At 43.0% G+C, this 19,901-nt stretch overlaps 1 protein-coding gene across 4 annotated transcripts in view; it reads right to left on the bottom strand.

Annotated features, from left to right (window-relative positions):
* Positions 1-19,901, bottom strand: part of YEATS2 (YEATS domain containing 2) — an 85,188-nt gene that overhangs the window by 5,405 nt on the left and 59,882 nt on the right. For all 4 annotated transcript variants that reach the window (XM_045851326.1, XM_045851329.1, XM_045851328.1 and 1 more), the window contains 9 exons: positions 16,084-16,260; positions 14,405-14,588; positions 7,088-7,216; positions 6,258-6,356; positions 5,322-5,424; positions 4,398-4,471; positions 2,907-2,986; positions 2,008-2,209; positions 158-384 (listed from right to left, as the gene is read on the bottom strand). In XM_045851326.1, the coding sequence (XP_045707282.1) occupies positions 158-384; positions 2,008-2,209; positions 2,907-2,986; positions 4,398-4,471; positions 5,322-5,424; positions 6,258-6,356; positions 7,088-7,216; positions 14,405-14,588; positions 16,084-16,260 (1,275 nt within the window). The remainder of the gene's footprint in view (positions 1-157; positions 385-2,007; positions 2,210-2,906; positions 2,987-4,397; positions 4,472-5,321; positions 5,425-6,257; positions 6,357-7,087; positions 7,217-14,404; positions 14,589-16,083; positions 16,261-19,901) is intronic.

Here is a 19,901-nt window from a genome sequence, read left to right as displayed (position 1 = left end):
AGGGCCCTGGTGTGGGAAGCAGACCCCGAGTCTGTCAGGCAGAAGCAAATCATACATTTACTCCCCGCACAAAGTCTGCCGCCAGTCCGCGCGGCTGCGGGTCCGAGCACCTTGCACCGGCCTGTGACCTAGCAGCACCACAGGCCGCTGCCCCTACCTTCTGGGTGATGTCACCAATGAATTCCGACCCTGGTGTTGGTGGCAGGTACAATTTCATTTCTTCCTGCTTCTCCTCCTGTTCTTTTTTGACGTTTGTCTGTACCGGCTCTGACAGGTTGAGGACATCCACCTCCTCTTCGTTCTCCGGCTCCTTCTTCTGGAACTGCTGGAGGTCCTCCAGCTTCTGGCACAGGCTGTCGGCGGAGGTCAACGACGACAGGCACTCTAAATGACAGGGGATCAGTCTTATGAGAATGGCAGTGACAAAAGAAAAGGACTTTCCATCTCTGTAAGACACGGTCTGAGACCCAGAGAACAGGGGTAATAAGTAGCAAGGGAACTGGCCACCTTTCCGGCTCTGAAATTCTCCGGATCTGTAACCATGAGAAGCGGTGATTCATGAGGCGGACAGGCAGAGAAGGCACCTCAGGCGTGCTGTGACTGCAGTCTGAGACCCAACAGCACACAATTCCGACTGATGCCACCCTAACGAGGCCATCTCCCCAGCCCTTAAAGAATAATGACTGATTTTTTTTTCATATTTTAAATCTGGAAAATTTAGACATACACAGTGAAGAAAATGAAAATGCCCATATCCTCACTGCTCAGAGATAAGTACTGTTAACATTTTAGCGCATACCTTGCATCCAGTCTTCAATAATCGATCTATACAAAATCTAATGAAGAGTATTAGAACTTTACAGCCAGCAGGGCTCTAGCCATCTCCCAGTGCACCCCTTTCACTTTGTGGACGAGGCAGTGAAGTCCAGACCAGCTACAGGGTGGGCTCTGGAGCACCCAGCAGGACGGTGGCAGAGCAGCCAGCCCCTGGCTTCTTCTGTTGCACTGACTGGTGCTCGGCCACGAATCCGTCCCACTGAGAGAGCCCAGTGTACATGAAGCACCGTGCTCCACATTTACTACTGGTGAGCACGGGAGTAATCAACATGGTTTGTCTCTGTTCCCCAAAGAGCTCAGATACAGAACCATGACAACCCCCAGGTTCTGATCGCAGTGCTGCTGGAGACCAGAGAATGGAGGGGCCCCCGGCGCCAGGGCTCTCGGGAAAGCCGCACGGAGAAGATGGGATTCGTGCAGAGTCTGAGGGGCCCCACACCCTCCCTGTGCTTCAGGCTCCCTCGGACTGGGACGTGGGACTTCTCTTTCTACAGCAGTGGGATTTGGAGAAAACAACCCTTTCTCCTCTTTAAAGTGGATCTCAAAATATTCTCCCCATGTATCTTCTATGCCCTGCTCCCCCAGCCCAATCATGTAACACAGCTGCTGTGTCTGGGTCACGAAACGACTCATTTGATCTCAACACTGTAAGTTGTTTATGTCTGTGCCTCCAACACCAGGCCGTGTACCTGCTAGCTGGGTTTGGAGAATGAGTAACGGATCAGACAGTGCCCTCAGACTCAGTGAGGCTGGACAGACATGCCTGTGAGGGGCTGTAAGGTGACAAGGAAGGAGAAGTCACTACTGCCTGGAGAGCAGGAGGGGGATTAGCAAAGTCTGCCAAGAAGAAGTGGTGCTGAGGAGGGGTCTCCTGACCAAACGGTGAGTGCCTGTTGCATGACCTGGGCCAGCATACTCCTGGCTGGGGCACGGCACTTGGGACCCTTGGGCACAAACAGTTCTGTAGGGACTCTATCAGTGGGAGGCACAGGAAGGAACATGTGGTCAGAGGTGGGCAAAGGCTCCTGTGCTTCACAGGAGCAGTCAAGTCCCAGGTAAACGGCTGGGGCAGAAGTGGCCCGGATCCACCGAGGCTGAAGAGAGGAGACTGCGTGCCATGCAAACCCCCTCGGGCTGCCAGTGACACTTGGGGGTCCACCGAAGGCTTACCCGGCTCGCTGTCGATCTGGGTCAGCACGTCCTCGATCGAGTCCCCGTCGCTCCTCAGGCTCTCGGGGTCGGGTGGGGTGTAGCCGTGGCAGCGACACCAGTGAGCAATGTGCTTGGTCTTAAGGGGTGCCAGGTGGTGAAATCTTGGGTTCTTCTCCAGTATTTCTTGTAAGACTTTTCTCATTGTCATTGCTCTTTGCCACTTAAAAAGAATTTTTGAGCCATCATCAAATGTTGCAACTTAGCAACATGTTCGAACAAATCATTTAATCAAAAATCACCCTGCTCTCTTGTTAGAATCATTTTTTTTCAAAACTAAGGAAAACAAGCCTGACTATGTTACTCCTCAACTTAAAAAAAAAAAAAAAAAGGACAAGAACTTTTACCTAATGCTTGTAAAACAAAACGGGTCTACTAGGTTTGGCCTGTAAGGGTTCCCACCTGGTCCCAACCTATGACCTCCCACTTTCTGTCCCCTCCCACCCGCCCCCAAACCCAGCACACCCACCGTCTCCCAGCTCCCCGCGCATGCCTCTGTACGCGCTGTTTCCTCACCATCCCACTGTCTGGCACAGTAGCTGCTGCACTGTAGGTGCTCACTATAATACTTAACTTAATTTTAATACACTGATATTCATTTAAAAATTCGTGAAAATGTTTAGCAATGCAAGAAAAGAAAGTAGACCGTTTTCAAAGGCCAGCAACAAGTCTCCGAAAAACAAGCTTTTTAACCAAGGAAAAAAACCTATCAAATATTTAACAAAATACACTTCGAATTTTATCCATGTTCACATGACGAGGTTTACGGAGGCAGCAAGAACACACGTGCACTTTGGTTCTTTCTCCCACAGGCCCTCGGCGGTGGGCCGTGCGTCGGCGGGGTGGACAGGGGTTACTACCTCGGCAGCCCTCCGCTTTCCGATGTTCCAGCCATAGTACTGCTCCAGAGACTTCGCGGAGAAACAGCTGGCATCCTCACCTGGAAGCACACGTCCGGCAAACTGAATGAAGCTATGATTGAGCTCAAATCTTATTTGCTGGCAGCATGTCCAAAAGTTTCTTTAGATTTCTTTATCAAAGTATGTTCCTTATTGGGCAAGTTCAGATCCTTCTTAAGAGAGAAGGCATCTCATTCGCGTGCACTGAGAACACCCCTCTTTCCTGGGAAACTGGCCCCTTTGGGAGAGAAAGCCATCTGCTGGCAGGAAGCTGTTCAAGTGGGTGCAAACGGCCCTCCCCCAGGAGCCGGCGGCTTGCTCCGGCGGCCTCAGGCCTGCCACTGACTGCGTGGCCTCGGGGAACGCTCCCCCCACCTCTCTGGGCTTCCGTTTTCTCGCTGCAGAATGAGACTGCTGGGAAAGATGGTTTCTGAACTGCCTTCCAGCTCTCATACTCTGTATTTTTACCTAAATTTATTTTTTTAAAGATTTTTTAATGTTTTTTCCTGCTGGGCTAGGAAAATGTCGCTGAAAGTTTACTTTGAACTACTTCAAAATGCACCTCGAAGTTTAACAAAAAAAAAAAAAAAAGAAAGAAAAACAGGAAAGATAACCTCCTTGTTATTCCTGTAGGAGTAAAATCAGCAAGGCAGTCTGCGCCTGGCCTACCACTGTCACACCCACGTGACTGTGACGTAACAGGACGTGCTGCACCCCTTCCCCCTGCACGTTCCCGGGGGTCTTGCCCAAGAGCACACACCCGAGGATCCACAGGCCGTCTGCCCTCGGCAGGGGCTCAGTTAGGGCAACTGTGCCGAGAAGCCATTATCCAGTCTAGCTAACAAAGGCAGTGACAGAGCAGACTTCACTGCTGGAGGTCGTGATGCATTTCTGCAACTGAGTGACAGTGAGTGGCAGAGGAAAGACGAATGGCTTTGGAGCCAGACAGAACTGGGTTTGCACCCTGTCTCCCAACCCACAGCTAGTGATCTTGAGCAAGTTACTTAACTTGACTCAGACCTGACACCCCACCTGTCAGACAGAGCTGCCGCCGCCTGTCCCACAAGAGACTGAGTAAGAAAGACAGCAACTGTAACGAGCCTGCAGAGCCTAGCACACTGAAGGCAAATGCTAATTTCTTTTCTTATTAATAAGCATTAAAAAACCAATGCAGTTTTAATGATATACACAACAGGTCAATGATTTACATACCAAAAAATGTAAAAAATTCCTTCCGCAGATGACACACTAAAGACTGACTCAGTGACGAAGGTATTAGGAATTCTAAAACTCTGCAAATGACCTATAGGTGCAGCTAACACTGCCTGAGGAAACTACCACAGCGATATGAATTTACAACACATGTGATTTAAGTGAGCAGACTCAATATCCCAAGCAGTTCACAGCTTTAAAAAAAAAAAGGCATCCATACATCTAGTCTGATCGTCTTACTCTTTGCGGTGATCAGTGGGATCTTCTTCACCACTGCCGTTAGGAGCTGCTGGATTGTCTCCAAATGGTCTATCCTGAGAAGGACAAAAGAAAATTAAATTGTAAATACATGTAACACTTTCTAGTCATATATACACATAAATTTATGTGTCTGTTCCCCTTTTTGAGGGAATTAATTATACTGGCAGGTCTTTCCTTCCATAGAGAGCTTTCTTTATAGAACAAGATCATTCTACACTTAAGAAGGAAACATCAAGACTAAACAGACAAGACCCCAGAAATGGCAAAATATGCAAATATCCAACATTTTACTCATGTCTATAGACAGGAACACAATCTTTCTGCGCTGTGCTTGCATTGGCAGTAGAAAATCCTGTTGTACAAGCAGCACTGTTGTTACCTGTCACCTGAAAGTGGCTGAATTTCTACAGTCTCCAGCAGTTTGAGATACAGCAAAATATGTGGTCTGAGGTGGGTTCCCTATTTATAAACTGGAAAATCTTGTGAAGTATTTTTAGAAGAAGCAATGAGAGTGTATGGCCCATGAGAAGGCAGCTGTTTAGGCAGTTATGTGGGCACTTGGACACAAAACGTGCACACGCCTGAGAAACTACATCACGTGCAAAGTGAGCACATGCCGGCAAGCTTGCTGGAGGGAGATCTGTAACTGCACCTGCGGCTTCTGCAGCGACAACTCAAGTGCTACCTCCAGGTCACACAGATGTGTGAAGTGAAGACTCTGCGCTGTGCATCGATTGAGTGGTAACATTTGTGCACGCAGGGACAGGTCCCCACCCAGGACCCGACACGGACCCGACACTACACACACACAACTCTGCGCGTGATCAACTGTCACAGGCATGACTAACAGTTTCAGAGAAACACCCAAAATACAACTCCCTCAGAAAGGACCGAAATAATTACTTAATAACATAGTTTCCCAGCTCAGAACTTTCTTCTGTTTTCACAGCTGTCTGACCCTCCTGAGAGAGGCAGCTTGGTCCAGGAGTTTCTGGTTCGGTCTTCACTACAAGGGAAGAGCAACAAAGAGAGAGCTGTTAGGGTTTAATGATGGAAGGACACGTGCAGGCAGAAACAAAAGCCCTTCCGTGGAAACCCAGTGAGGAAACTGCCACGCCAGCTGGAGTGGGGACACAGCCAGGAGCCTGACATGGCGCCTATCACCACAGGGCCAGCAGACAAGGGAAGAGCTGTTAGCTTGGGTCTCGTGGGTCCTTGTCCTACTGTCACCTTAATCTGGCATGCCCGTGACCTCTCCACAGCTAAAGATGCTTCCTTCTTTTAAAGTCCAGGTTACAGTCCATGTTCCACACAGAGTCCTACGCCCTCCACACCCTGCCAACTCTGACCAGACAGCCTAGACTGGAATATTTCAGCATTTTGCTGGCTGGTGTGGCTCAGGGCATTGAGTGCTGGCCTGTGAACCAAAGGGTCACCAGTTTGATTCCCAGTCAGGGCACATGCCTGGGCAGGGTGCAGGGGGTGTACAAGAAGCACCCACACATTGATGTTTCTCTCCTTCTCCATCTCCCATCCTTCCCCTCTCTAAAAATAAATAAAATCTTAAAAAGAGAGAGAGAGAGAAATATCCCCACATTTACTTTCCAAATCACTTATCCTGCATTTGTCAATGCTTACTATCTACTTCAACACGATTTTAGGTTCTTGGAAGGCAGAAAAACTGCTATATTTATATGTTGCCCTCACTGTCAAGTCTACTATATAAACAGTATGCATTTTTGAAGCGGCTCATTCACAGATGCTGAAAATTCAAGGGACTCACTACACTCATGTCTTGCATAAAACCTATAGGCAAATATACTGTGAGAAACCACGTACCTTTGGTGACAGGTGCTGGTGCAGAGCTGGAGACAACTGGAGCTGGGGCAGCTACAGGCAGAACGGTAGGTGATTTGCTGGCAGAAAATGACTGAACCACTAGCAGGCACACACACACAAAAAAAGAGAAAGAAAGGGCAGGATACGCAAAATATAGAAATTATTTTAATGAGGATGGCTCCATTTTAGGCTAATAACACAAAAACAGTCACAGTACCACAGAAATGGTAAGGTTCTTTTTAACAGTGATTTTTGACAAGGTGGATTGTTTACCATTAGTACTAGGGTAACCAAGTTATTTTCTTTCTTTTCTTTTTTTAATATTTTATTTATTTATTTTTAGAGAGGGAAGGGAAGGAGATAGAGAGAGAGAGAGAAACATCAATGTGCGGTTGCTAGGGGTTATGGCCTGCAACCCAGACATGTACCCTGGCTGGGAATCGAACCTGCGACACTTTGGTTCGCAGTCCGCGCTCAATCCACTGAGCTACATCAGCCAGGGCAGTTATTTTCCATCAGCTGTGGAAATGGGAGCCTGCCACTGAACTAAGAAAATAATCTAATTAACCTGAATTCTCATAAATGCTTAAAATATCCCCCCTCTATTCAACTTTACAAATGGGAAGCCATCAGAAGCCAGTGAGTCATTTGGGTTTTACTGTCAGTCCTATCATTGTTGCTCCCAAGTTCCAGGTGCCAGGGAACACTGTGATGGCCAAAGGGCAAGCTGTAGAAGCGGGGAGACGTCACCAGCCAATAGAATATGGACTCCCCCCCTGGACAGACCTGGACATAACACCCCAATGACAGGCCCAGGGGGAAGGGCTTACCCTTATTCACAGGCATCAGTATAGTCTGCACACCTCCAGATGCATTTACACTGAGTGGCTTGAGCTGGCTGGGGATCGTCAGGACAGCCTGCTGGGGACTGGACTGACTGGAGTGAATCTTTAACAATCCTAAAGTGAGTTGGAAGACAGGGCCAAGCGGAAGGTCAGATGCGTCCTCAAAGTACCTGCCCTCTTTAGCATTTATATTTTCTCACAAGAGGACGTTCTTAGGACATTTACCTTTCCAATACACAAAGAGCTGGAAGCACGAGGCAATGAATGTGGGAGATTTCACAATGAAACAATGTGATGATTTATTTTTACTCTACAATCACAAATACAGAAATTTTGGGAAAAGCAGAATAGAAAAGAGAAAAAGTCACCCAAAGTTCTCCTGCAGAGACAACCAGTATTGAACTGGTATTTCTTTTCCATGTTTGTTTTCTTTCTTTTTTTAAAAAATATATTTTATTGATTACGCTATTAGAGTTGTTTCATCTTTTTCTCCCCTTTATTCCTCTCTACCCCATACCCTCTCCCACCATCTATGCCAATTTGTTTTGTATACAGCTGTAATATATATAAACTTGGATATGAAACTCTGTATTTTGATTGGGATAACTGCCATTTTCCTACATAAAAATCTTCTTTGATTCCTTACTGCCTAGAGAATGTTTCCAAAGTTAGTTTCAAAGCACTCAGAGGCCATTTTAATCTGGTCCCAATTTAGCTGCATCTCCTTCATGCCACCCCAATGTACCTAATATTCCCATCTCTCCACTCACTATACCTCATAATGTCCTATCTCTGTGCCACCTCTGCTTTTCAGACATCAGATATTCTCAACTTATCATTTTAGAAAGGGTCATCCTCTCCTGCTTTCCTTTATTTTTAAATGTTTATTTCTTTAAAGATTTTGTTTTTTAGATAAAGGGAAAGGGAGGGAGAAAGACAGGGAGAGAAACACTGATCAGTCCTCTTGCATGCCCCTAATTGGGACCTGGTCTGCAACCCAGGAATGTGCCCTGACTGGGAATTGAACCTGCAACCTTGAGTTCAACTGGGAATTGAACTCAACTCACTGAGCGCCGGCCTGTGAAACCAAAAGTTTGCCAGTTCAATTCCCAGTCAGGGCACTTGCCTGGGTTGCAGACCTAGACCCCAGTAGGGACATGTGAGAGACAATCACACATTGATGTTTCTCTCCTCCTCTTTCTGCCCCGCCCTCTGCCACTCTGTCTAAAAATAAGTAAATAAATGTTCAAAAATAAAAATAAAGGTCATTTCCCTATTCCCCTTTCCTACTACAGAACTATTATTCTAGGCATTCAGAGTGACCTAAAAAAAAAAAGAAAAAGAAAAAAGAAAGGAAAGACAAGACAAAGAGCTTTATTGTGTGAGAGCACATAAGAAACAACACAGATCAGTGGCTAAGGATACTTTAAGGCTCTGGAAAGCAGTTCCTTCAAGACATGGAATCACTGGACTTCCAGCCAAGATGGAGGCATAGGTAGACACACTGTGCCTCCTCGCACAACCAAGATAAGGACAACAACAATTTAGAAACAGAGTAACAACCAGAACTGACAGAAAATTGAACTGTATGGAAGTCAGACAACCAAGGAGTTAAGATAGACACGTTCATCCAGATAGGTGGGAGGGGTGGAGCCGGGCAGCCGGGCGGAGAGGGATTGCAGGGCACAAAGAGTGTTGGGACTGGGTGCGTGAGAACGCAGCAGGCAGACCCTAGGCGCACAAGAGGCGGCTGGCAAACCCTGGGCTCAGGGGTGGCAACCGGCAGACCCAGCAAGGCGGCCATTGTGAAGTAAGGCACTGCCCGCAACCCAGGATCTCGGCGCTGGGAAATAGAGCCTCGAGGCACTGACTGAGGACACCTGTGGGGGTTGAGGCACAGGGAAAACTCCCAGCCTCACAGGAGAGGTCACTGGAAAGACCCACGGGGTAAACAAGCTCACCAACATAGGAATCAGCACCAGAAAGGCCCAGTTTGATTTCGAGAAGCGGCGGAAGGGACTGAAATCGGCACAGAGCAGAGCAAGCACCACTGTTCCCTCTCAGACTCCGTCCCCACAAGTAACGTCACAACCCAGCGACTGGGCGGTCCCGCCCTGGTGAACACCTAAGGCTCCGCCCCTCATACGTAACAGGCGCAACCAGACCAAAAAAAAAAAAAAAAAAAGAGGGAGAGAGAGAGAGAGATGGCTCAAACATAAGAACAAATGAAAGCCCCAGAACCCATCCTTTTAAGTGACCGAGATAGCCGACCTATTAGATGGCCAGTTCGAAACACTGGTGATCAGGATGCTCACAGAACTGGTTGATTTTGGTTGCAAATTAGATGAAAAAAATGAAGGCTACAGTAAGTGAAATGAAGAAAAATATACAGGGAATCAATAGTGATGGAAAGAAAGCTGGGTCTCACAACAATGGAGTGGACCAGAAGGAAGAAAGAAACAACCACACAGAAAAGAATGAAGAAATAAGAATTCAAAAAAATGAGGAGAGGCTTAGGAACCTCTGGGACATCTTTAAACGATCCAACATCCAAATCATAGGGGTACCAGAAGGAGAAGAGGAAGAGCAACAAGTAGAAAACTTATTTGAACAAATTATATAGGAGAACTTCCCCAATCTGGCAAAGGAAATAGACTTCCAGGAAGTCCAGGAAGCTCAAAGTCTCCCAAAGAAGTTGGACCCAAGGAGGACCACACCAAGGCACATCATAATTACATTAGCCAAGGTAAAAATGAAGGAGAGAATCCTAGAAGCAGCAAGAGATAAGGAGACAGTCACCTACAAAGGAGTTCCCATCAGACTGTCAGCTGATTTCTCAAAAGAGACCTTACAGGCAAGAAGGGTCTGGAAAGAAATATTCCAAGTCATGAAAAGCAAGGACCTACATCCAAGATTGGTCTATCTAGCAAAGCTTTCATTTAGAATGGAAGGCAGAAAAAGTGCTTCTCAGATAAGGTCAAGTTAAAGGAGTTCATCATCACCCAGCTCTTATTTTATGAAATGTGAAAGGGACTTATCTAAGAAAAAGAAGATAAAAAACATGCATAGTAAAATGACAGCAAACTCACAATTATTAACCACACCTAAAACAAAAACTAAGCAAACAACTAGAATAGGAACAGAACCACAGAAATGGAGATCACATGTAGGGTTAGCAACAGGGGAGTGGGAGGAGGAGAGAGGGGTAAAAAGTACAGAGAATAAGTAGCATAGATGGTAGGTAGAAAATAGACAGGGAGGGCAAGAATAGTATGGGAAATGTAGAAGCTAAAGAACTTATGACACATGGACATGAACTAGAAGGGGGAATGTGGGTGGGGGAGGGTGTGTAGGTCGGAGGGAGATGGAGGGGGGTAATGGGACAGCTGTGATAGCATAATCAATAAAATATTAAAAAAGAGAGAAATAGAATCATCTTAAATACTTTTAGAACAAAGCCTTAAATAAACGAGTAAAAATTTTTTTGCAATAGATTAGTGTTGAATCAGTTGTTATATTTACTGAGATGTGTTCCCAGAGAGTAATACAATGACTTGATGTTTCATAGTTTTATAATTCCTTTTTATTAAAATATTACATGCTTATCAGTTGAACAGTAAAAAGGGCTAGAAGGCTTATTACTAAAAATAGCCACCCTCCGCTCCTAGCCTCATCTAGTTTCTCAGTAGCATCCATTTTTACCCCTTTTGGTCCTTTTATTTTTTAAAAGAATGTGTACCCTGTAGGCCTTGATTCATTATGATTTAACATTTTGATTTTACATACCACTAGGATAGATAATTCTAAGGCATGTACACCCTTTCTTTCCCATTACTCCAATATCTGTGGTTCTCTATTGATCTAATGGAATACCACAGTACTATGATTCCATTTTCTGGGCTTAATAGTTTCCTTCTTTTCATTTGCTTAGTTCTCTTTTCACATCTTACTAAGTCTTCCCATATCCTTCAAGAACGCTATAAACCGCCCTCAATACAATTCTCTACCTAGTCAAATCTCGTAAGTAACTGACAGTGCCCGCTTTTGTATGAGGCACCCTTCCTGAAGCTCTCTGATCTGCTCCAGTTTGGACTGGTGCTTTCCAGGCCTGCAGCAAAGCTCCCCTCCTGGGGACATCCTCCGCTGCTACCCTGGGAGGCCCCTCTGCCTTCCCTCTTGGTTGGTCTACCAGCCCTCACTCTGGTAAACGTGGATTTTAGTAACATCTTGAGATAGGGCGCACCGGAAACAGATGTGCAACTTGGCCTGTCAGAAAATATGTCTGTCTTCACACTGAGTAATGACCTGGGGGACTACAGAATTCTAAACCAAAAGTAATTTTCCCCTAGAATTTTGAAAAGCTATATTCTAGTTCCCAGCATTGCCACTGCAAAGCCCAATGATAATGTAATTTCTGAACTTTATATCTCTGGCAGCTTTTAAGATCTTCTTTTTGTCCCTGGTGGTGTGATTTCATGAATAAATTGTGCCTCCGTGAGAACCATCTTTCACTCATTGTGCTGGACACTGTGACATTTGAACCTGGAAGTTCATGCCCTTCAATTCTGGGATAAATTGTTTCATTTCTTGCATCATTTCCTTCCCACTATTTTCTGTTTTCTTTCTGGAACTCCTTTTAGTCTGGTGTTGCCGGGACTCCCTGACACATCACCGGATTTTCTTTCTTAGGGTCTACTTCTTGGTCCGCTCCCTGCTTCCACTTTGTGCCCCAAAGTTTAGTCTAAAGACTGCAGCCAGTGATCCTGTTGAAAGGTAAGGCAGACCATGTTACTTTTCCACTTAAAACCCTCCCGTGGCTTCCCTTGGAGTAAAGTCAGTTCTCTGACTGGCCCACAGGGCCCGGAGTGCTCTGGCCCCCTCACTCTAACTTCGCCTCCTAGTGCGCTCCGTCACTTGCTCCCTCCGCTCCAGTCGCCATGGTGATGGCCTTGTTCAAACTGGTTTATAACACACACAAACTTGAATTAAGAAACTGTCAGCTGGAAATACTTCAACTCTTTTATAAAAATATTCAGAAAGTTTCATTGCAACATCTTATGAAAGTAGAACTTAAAGCAGAGAGACTTCATTTACTGCATGTTAAAATATTAGAAGAGGAGGGCATTCATTTCTTATGACAGTAATTCCCTTTGTTTCCTCTCCAGTCCGGACACAGTGCCGTGAGAAAAGCACTCCCTATACTAGGCAGAGCTTGGTCCATTTTAACCTGGGGGCGGAAGTCAGTCACAGAAAAACAGACTGGCCTTAATCTTTTGGTCCCTAACGGCCCCAGAGCAAAGGAGACGAAGGGGCTTCATTCTGAGTCCTGTATGGAATGTAGTGATGATAGCCACAACAATAAGGACACCTGCCTCAATCTTTACTCAGAGGTACTAAGTTGTATGTGCATTTATGTACATTTGTATGGAGATATATATCTCAGTGATGTTCACTTTTGTCTGTTTAGCAGTGTCACTTGGTATATTGTTACCATTCTACAATAAGACATTAATCTGACTCTTAATTATAGAAATTAAGAGTGTTCAGAAACTTTTATGACAATTTGACATTGTTGTGACATTTTTATTATATATATATATTTTAAAGACTTTATTTATGTATTTTTTTTTTTTTTACAAAGAGGGGAAGGAGAGAGGGAGAGAAACATCATTGTGTGGTTGCCTCTTGTGCAACCCCCCACTGGAGACCAGCAACCCAGGCATGTGCCCTGGACCGGGTATCGAACCAGGGACCCTTTGGTCTGCAGGCCTGCGCTCAGTCCACTGAGCCATACCAACCAGGGCAATTTTTATTATATTTTATAAAAGTATCTGTCTGGCCCTGACTGGTGTGGCTCAGTGGGTTGGGCGTCATCCCACAAAGCAGAAGGTCACCCATTCAATTTCTGATCAGAGCACATGACTGGGCTGCGGGTCAGGCCCCTGGCTGGGGGCAAGCAAAAGGCAACTGATCATTGTTTCTCTCGCACACTGATGTCTCTCTCTAAAAATAAAGTCTTTTTAAAAATGTATCTGTCTGTATCGAATTATAGAAAAACAAAAGTAATCGCTCAAATATGAGAAGCAATGCAGTGTATTATATCAGCCCCTGGTATCTAGGATAGCACAATGTGATCAAATACATTAATTTTTCTTTGGCAAAATACAGACATTCCTACTAAGTAGTATAAACAGCCTATTAATGGAGGCCAGATTTCACTTTAAAGTTGTATGGGGGAAAAAACCTTTGGTTCTCACAGCTTTTTGGATTTTAGAATTGCAGATAAAAGAATGTGGACCAACAATGACGACACCGAAAATGATAATAGTAGCAATTATTTATAGACTGGCTACTACAGGTCCGACATACATTAATATATGCTTACTAACTCATTCAATCCTCTCAACTTTATAATCCTCTTAACTTTATGAGGTAGGTATTATTATCAGGCAACTAAAGCAAGTTATTTTGTTTTTTTTTTTTTAAGATTTTATTTATTTATTTATTTTTAGAGAGAGGAGAAGAGAGGGAGAAAGAGAGGGAGAGAAACATCAATGTGTGGTTGCCTCTCGAGCACCCCTACTGGGGACCTGGCCTGTAACCCAGGCATGTGCCCTGACTGGGAATAGAACCAGCAACCCTCTGGTTCACAGGCTGGCACTCAGTCCCCTGAGCCACATCGGCCAGGGCTAAAGCAAGTTATTTTAATTAAGGCAATCTGAATTTGGGCTCTATACGTTATCCAATGAAATAAAAGACACACTTTTCTGGGGTCCCTTAATGTCAAAAACATGCCATTCATCTTGTCAAACCTCAAACATGTCACCCTAATACTGCCCAATATAATTAATGTTAAGAATCATGACTTGGAGTCACCTAGGCTAATTGTTATTTTTACATGCTTTGTGAAAGCAGAGAGACATATATTTTATAATAAATTCCATTTAAAACTGATTTTAGAAAAGATACTGGTACTTTAAGGAGAGCAAACCCTCAGCTTTCCACAAAATTAATTATGAAAGCAGCTAAAATACCCAATAGAGCTCCAAGTGGCTACGGTTTTATTGTATCACTTAAAAATTACTATTAAAAAAAAATAAACCTTATTACCCAATCTATAAAACCATCTCAGACTTAGAAATTTATACATAGATTTTTAAATAAGAATTTATCTAAAAAGCAGCTACCTGGAAAATGTTGCTAAGTTATTTTTAATAACTTATTATAAAAATATTGTTCAAGACCTTCCAAATATTCTAGCACAAAGAAGGGAGATGGAAATATCTTTACAATACAACTGACCTGATACTGTAGCCTTTCCGGAGATGGGGTTTGGTGTGGACACGAGGGACGTGGCACCAATGACAGAGGGAGCAGCAGCCTTGCAGGTCCCCATGGTGGCCTGGCTCACACACACTGGCTGCTGCGCAGAAGTTTTCATTATGGAACCTACAGTTGATGATGAGCTGGGAGCTGTTCCTTCGGACTGCACATGCACAGGGACAGAAACAACAGACGTTGACAAGAAAGCAGTGTAACTTGCAGAGAACAGGGACTGCCTGTAGCATACATAATAAATATTATCTACTAGCTATTACTACCTGGCTATTAAATGTCACGCTATTTAAAACGATTGCTTCTTTAGTGTGGTGGATCCTATGCTTTTAGATTTCATGGGCCAGAAAATTTTTAAATGAGGCGGTAGCATTGGGTTACCTCCCTTTAAAAAAGGATACTTTGACACCAGAAAAAGTGGGAGGATATACTCTCAGCATATAAACTAGAGTAAAATGAGCTTTACTAAAAACTCCCTATAATGTTTTAAAGTTTGCCACATCCATTCCATAAACATCTACTACATGGCCCGGAGATAAAAGCCCTCAAGAAAGAGATGGACGAAGGCTACTAGGCAGAGGTGCAGGGCACTGCCACACATCGCGTGAGAGGAAAGTGACTGCTTCCAGCAAGGCCCGGGGAGGGCGAGAGCTGGAAAGAGCTTCAGGCACGAGTGTGTTGTAGCATCTATCAGTGCTTCACTCCTTCCCTTTCCCAGCTAATACTCAATTTTATGGCTACACCACATTGTTTATCCAAATCAGTAATGAAAAGACAATAAATAACCCAACTAAACAATGGACAAAGGATCTGAATAAATATTTCTCCAAAACTACACATCAAAAAAAGAAAGGAAGGAAGGAAGGAAGGAAGGAAGGAAGGAAGGAAGGAAGGAAGGAAGGAAGGAAGGAAGAAAGGGTGGGTGGGCTGGGATGGGAGTAAAGGACAGAAAACTGTACTTGAACAACGATTAAAATTAAAAAATAAATAAATAAAATAAATAAAATAGAAAAGATACTCTATCTTCATTAACTTTAGGAAAAGGCAAATTAAAACCACAATGAACTGACAGGTCATATCCACTAGAATGGCTATAGTTTTAAAAAATGGACAAGAACGAGTATCAGCAAGGATATGGAAAAACTGGAATCTTCATACATTGCTGGTAAGAATCTAAATTGATGCAGCAGTTTAAGAAAACAGCCTGGCAGTTCCTCAAAATGGTGAACATAGTTACTGGATGACCTAGCAGTCCTTGTACTAGGTATGCAGCCAAGAGAAATGAAACATACGATGACACAAAAACACGGTCAAGAGCGTTCACGGCAGCATTACTCATTGTAGTCAAAAGGCGCAAACAACCCAAATGTCCATCGACCACTATGGGATACAGATCATTTTTTCCCAGAATGATTAAAAAAAAAAAAAAATCTTAGAATTAGATGGCGATGGTCGCACAACCTTGAGAATGTAATATAAGTCACTAAACTGTACACTTTAAAATGGTGAATTTTAGGGTATGGAAATTACATTTTCATTTTAAAAGAGAACTGTATGGTCTACTGGTGTGCCTGCTGAATAACTTCCTTATGTTTTTACTACTTTTGTGTTTCATGGTGATTTTTTACTGTCACGCTAATTCTCACCGGCTGTGCAGGACCATTTGCTGAGAGGGCCACAGCTGGAGAAGTAGCAGCTGTGATAACCCCTCCCGCGACTCTCAGCATTGTGGTTCCCGGCTTTGAGAGTTGCGAGGTGGCTGGCACAGACTTCAGTGTGCCATCAGATATTTTCATTAGAGACGCCTGTCCTCCAGGGGCTGCCTGCAGAAACAAAATGGGTTGAAGTAATAATGTTGCCTTGGGTAGCAGGCACAATTTATTCCTTACTAACACATGCCCCTAGAATTACAGCATATCCAAGAAACTCTTGCTAAAACTATATCGAGTGTTTGTGTACCTTTCCAAAAAATTCTCAAATTTATGACCTTTTACCTTTAACCCTAATGTAGAATGAGTATATAAATGTAATTGCGAGCCACTATTTGGCAGCAGTGTCTTCAAAATACCAGACCATTGGTTACCAAAATAACTGTCCAAAGTACTCTTTTTTAAAAAAAGATTTTATTTATTTGTTTTTAAAGAAAGGGGAAGGGAAGAAGAGAGGGAAAGAAACATCAATGTGTGGTTGCCTCTTACATGCCCCCTACTGGGGACCTGGCTCACAACTCAGGCAAGTACCCTGAATGGGACTCGAACCAGTGACCCTTTGCTTCACAGTCTGACGTTCAATCCACTGAGCCCCACCAGCTAGGGCAAAGTGCTTTTAAATATAATCTTTAAACATGAAAACTGAACCAAGGGGGCCAGATTTAAATGAGTAAATTTATGGTACTCTAGGCTAGCACAGGATTCGAATTTCATACTGGAGAATCATTCCACAGATTATAGTTTGAATAGTTTAAAGTAAGGTTCAGCAAACTTTTCATGTAAATGGCATGATTAAGCATGTCAGGCCATACAATCTCTGCCACAACTCCTCAATTTCGGTGCTGTAGCATTAAATGAGAGTGGCTGTGTGGAAATAAAATGTTATTTAAGATTTTTATTTATTTATTTTTAGACCGAGGGTAGGGAGAGAGAGAAACACCAATGCATGAGAGACACACTGACTGACTGTCTCTCACACGCCCCCAACTGGGGACCTGGCCTGCAACCCAGGCATGGAAATCTTTTGGTTCGCAGGTTGGCACTCAATCCACTGAGCCACATCAGCCCGGGAATAAAATGTAATTTATAAAAATAGGAAGCTTTGGGTGTAGTTTGCTGACCCCTGGTCTATATGATTGCTTTGTGCCAAAAATTCATGTGCTCCACATGCATTATCATTTATTTGTCTCTGAGAGCATACTCTGTGCCAGGAATGGCAGAAAGCACTTTTACATAGCTATGTCATTTAATCTTTTCACAAACTTTATAGGGTAGATTTTAACCCCATTTTAAAGATGTAAGGATTAAGCTTGGTGACTTTACTAGGGTCACAGAGCTAGTAACTGAAGAATCCAGGAGTAGCAGCCATGGCATAATTTGCATTGGAGTCTTAGGCAAATTAAAACCACAATTAGGTATCATTTCATACTCCCCAAAATGAGTAAAATTAAAAAGAACAATGATCTTTCATGGTGGTGAGGATGAGGAACAAGTGGAACTCTGCCATATTACTTATGAAGGTATGAAATGATATAACCACTTGCAAAACTATGTCAGTTTCTTGCAAAATTTCTTATACTTAGCCTATGACCTAGCTATTCTAGTATACAAAATGATCTATACAAGAATGCTCATTAACAGTATCACCCATAAGTCTAAAACTGGAAATAATCCAAATGTCCACCAATAGGAAAATAAAGTCATGCAACAAACTACTACTCAGGAATAAAAAATAAACAACTGATACACATAAGGCTAAATCTCAAAAACGTTATATTGATCAGAGAAGCTAGACATAACACAGTACATACTATATAATTTTACTGATGTGAAATTCAAGGACAGCCAGAAGCTAATCTATGATGACTGAAAGAGAAAAATGGTGATAGAAAAAACTGGAAAGGTAACGCTCTCTCTTTTGACTGGGATAGTGGCTTCATGAGAAAATACATTTGTTAAAACTAACTGAGCAGTACATTTATGATCTGTGCATTAATCTGTAAATTACATCTTAATAAAAGGCAACAGTAATTGTCTCAGCTGTGGCAGAGCAGACAGAAAGTCACCGCACCGGCTGCAGCGTAACAGGTAAGAATAAATCAGCGAAGGCTTTAAAGATCTGCCTAAAAATATCGGGGCCTCATATGTGTTTGAAATAGTTAAGAGCATCTGACCAAAGGGAACCAAATGCTGGTAATTTGAAGAGATCAGTAAAACTGATAAACTAGGTGGACTGATCAAGAAAAAAAAAAGGGCACTGGCTGGCGTGGCTCAGTAGATTGAGTGCCAGTCAGTGAGCCAAGAGGTGGTCTATTCAATTCCCTGTCAGGGCACACGCCTGGGTTGTGGGCCAGGTCCCCAGTTGGGAGCGTGAGAGAGGTGACCAATCAATTTTTCTCTTACATATCAATGTTTCTCTGGCTCTCTTTCTCTCTTCCTTCCTTTCTCTCTAAAAATAAATAATTAAAATCTTAAAAAACAGGAACATCACTAAAGATTCTACAGAGATTAAAAAGATAATGAGGGAAAATTATGAACATCTTTATGCCAATAAATTTGAAAGATGAAATGGATAATTTCCTTTAAAGATATAAACTACAAAACCTACCTCAAGAAAAAATAAACTGAATAGTCCTATATCTATTAACTACATTGAAATTAGAGTTAAAAATGTCCCCACTTAGGAAAACTCCAGGCCATTACAGCTTCACTGCTGTAAACTAAACAGGTAAGGAAGAAATAATACCAGTTCTATACAAATCTTCCCAAACAACCAAAGAGGGAAGTTTCCAACTGATTTTACAAGGCCGGCATTACCTTGACACCAGAACTACAAGGAAAACTACGGGCCAGTATCCCTTGCAAGAGTTCTAATTAATTTCTCAATTTAAACTTGGTATGTTACAAAAAAAGGATAATATATCACAACCAAATGGGGTTTATCCCAGGAATGCAGGGTTGGTTTAACATTTGAGAAGTTACTATAACTCAACATATTACCAAACCAAAATGAAAAACAGTATGATCATCTCAGTAGAAAAATTATTTGACAAACATGCAGTATCTATACTATGCTTTGAGAACTACTGGTTTCTATAGTCACAGAAAATGCACTGTTGGCCCTGCCTGGTGTGGCTGAGTTGGCTGGGGGTCATCCTGTAAAGCAAAAGGCTGCCAGCTCAATCCCCAGTCAGGGCACATGCCTGGGTTGTGGGTTTGGTCTCTAGTTGGGACCCGTTCAGGGGCAACCATTCCATGTTTCTCTCCCTTCCCCTCTCTCTAAAAATAAATACAATCTTAAAATGATTATGGTATTCCTCAGCCAGTTAAAATTCCCTATCATTATTATTTAGCCTATACTAAAACAATGCTGTAGAAATATGTATCAAACTCCATATAGCATTTACTTATTATGTGGCTGAAATCACCTACTACGCTATTCAGAATCTCCTATATGAAGTCTCTCCAGAGAAATCTTAGAATGAAATGTCAAGAAATTTTTTCTTCTTCTCTCTAATAGTATGAACTTTATAACTAAGCATACTTCTTGTTTTGCTTTGGCAAATTTATTAACTACATAGAACATTACTGTTTGCATATCTAAATAACACTCTGGCTTTTATCTTCTCATTCTACTTGTTTCCCCAAATCTCAAGAGTTTATTCTTATTTTTCTATACTATTTTATTGTTCACTTTCTTTTTAAAAAAGATTTTATGTATTTATTTTAGACAAAGGGGAAGGGAGGGAGAAAGA

This window comes from Phyllostomus hastatus, unplaced genomic scaffold (genome assembly GCF_019186645.2).
Source record: "Phyllostomus hastatus isolate PE091 unplaced genomic scaffold, TTU_PhHast_1.1 phas_contig_86, whole genome shotgun sequence".
NCBI lineage: Eukaryota > Metazoa > Chordata > Mammalia > Chiroptera > Phyllostomidae > Phyllostomus > Phyllostomus hastatus.
This window is presented reverse-complemented; position numbering and strand designations above follow the sequence as displayed.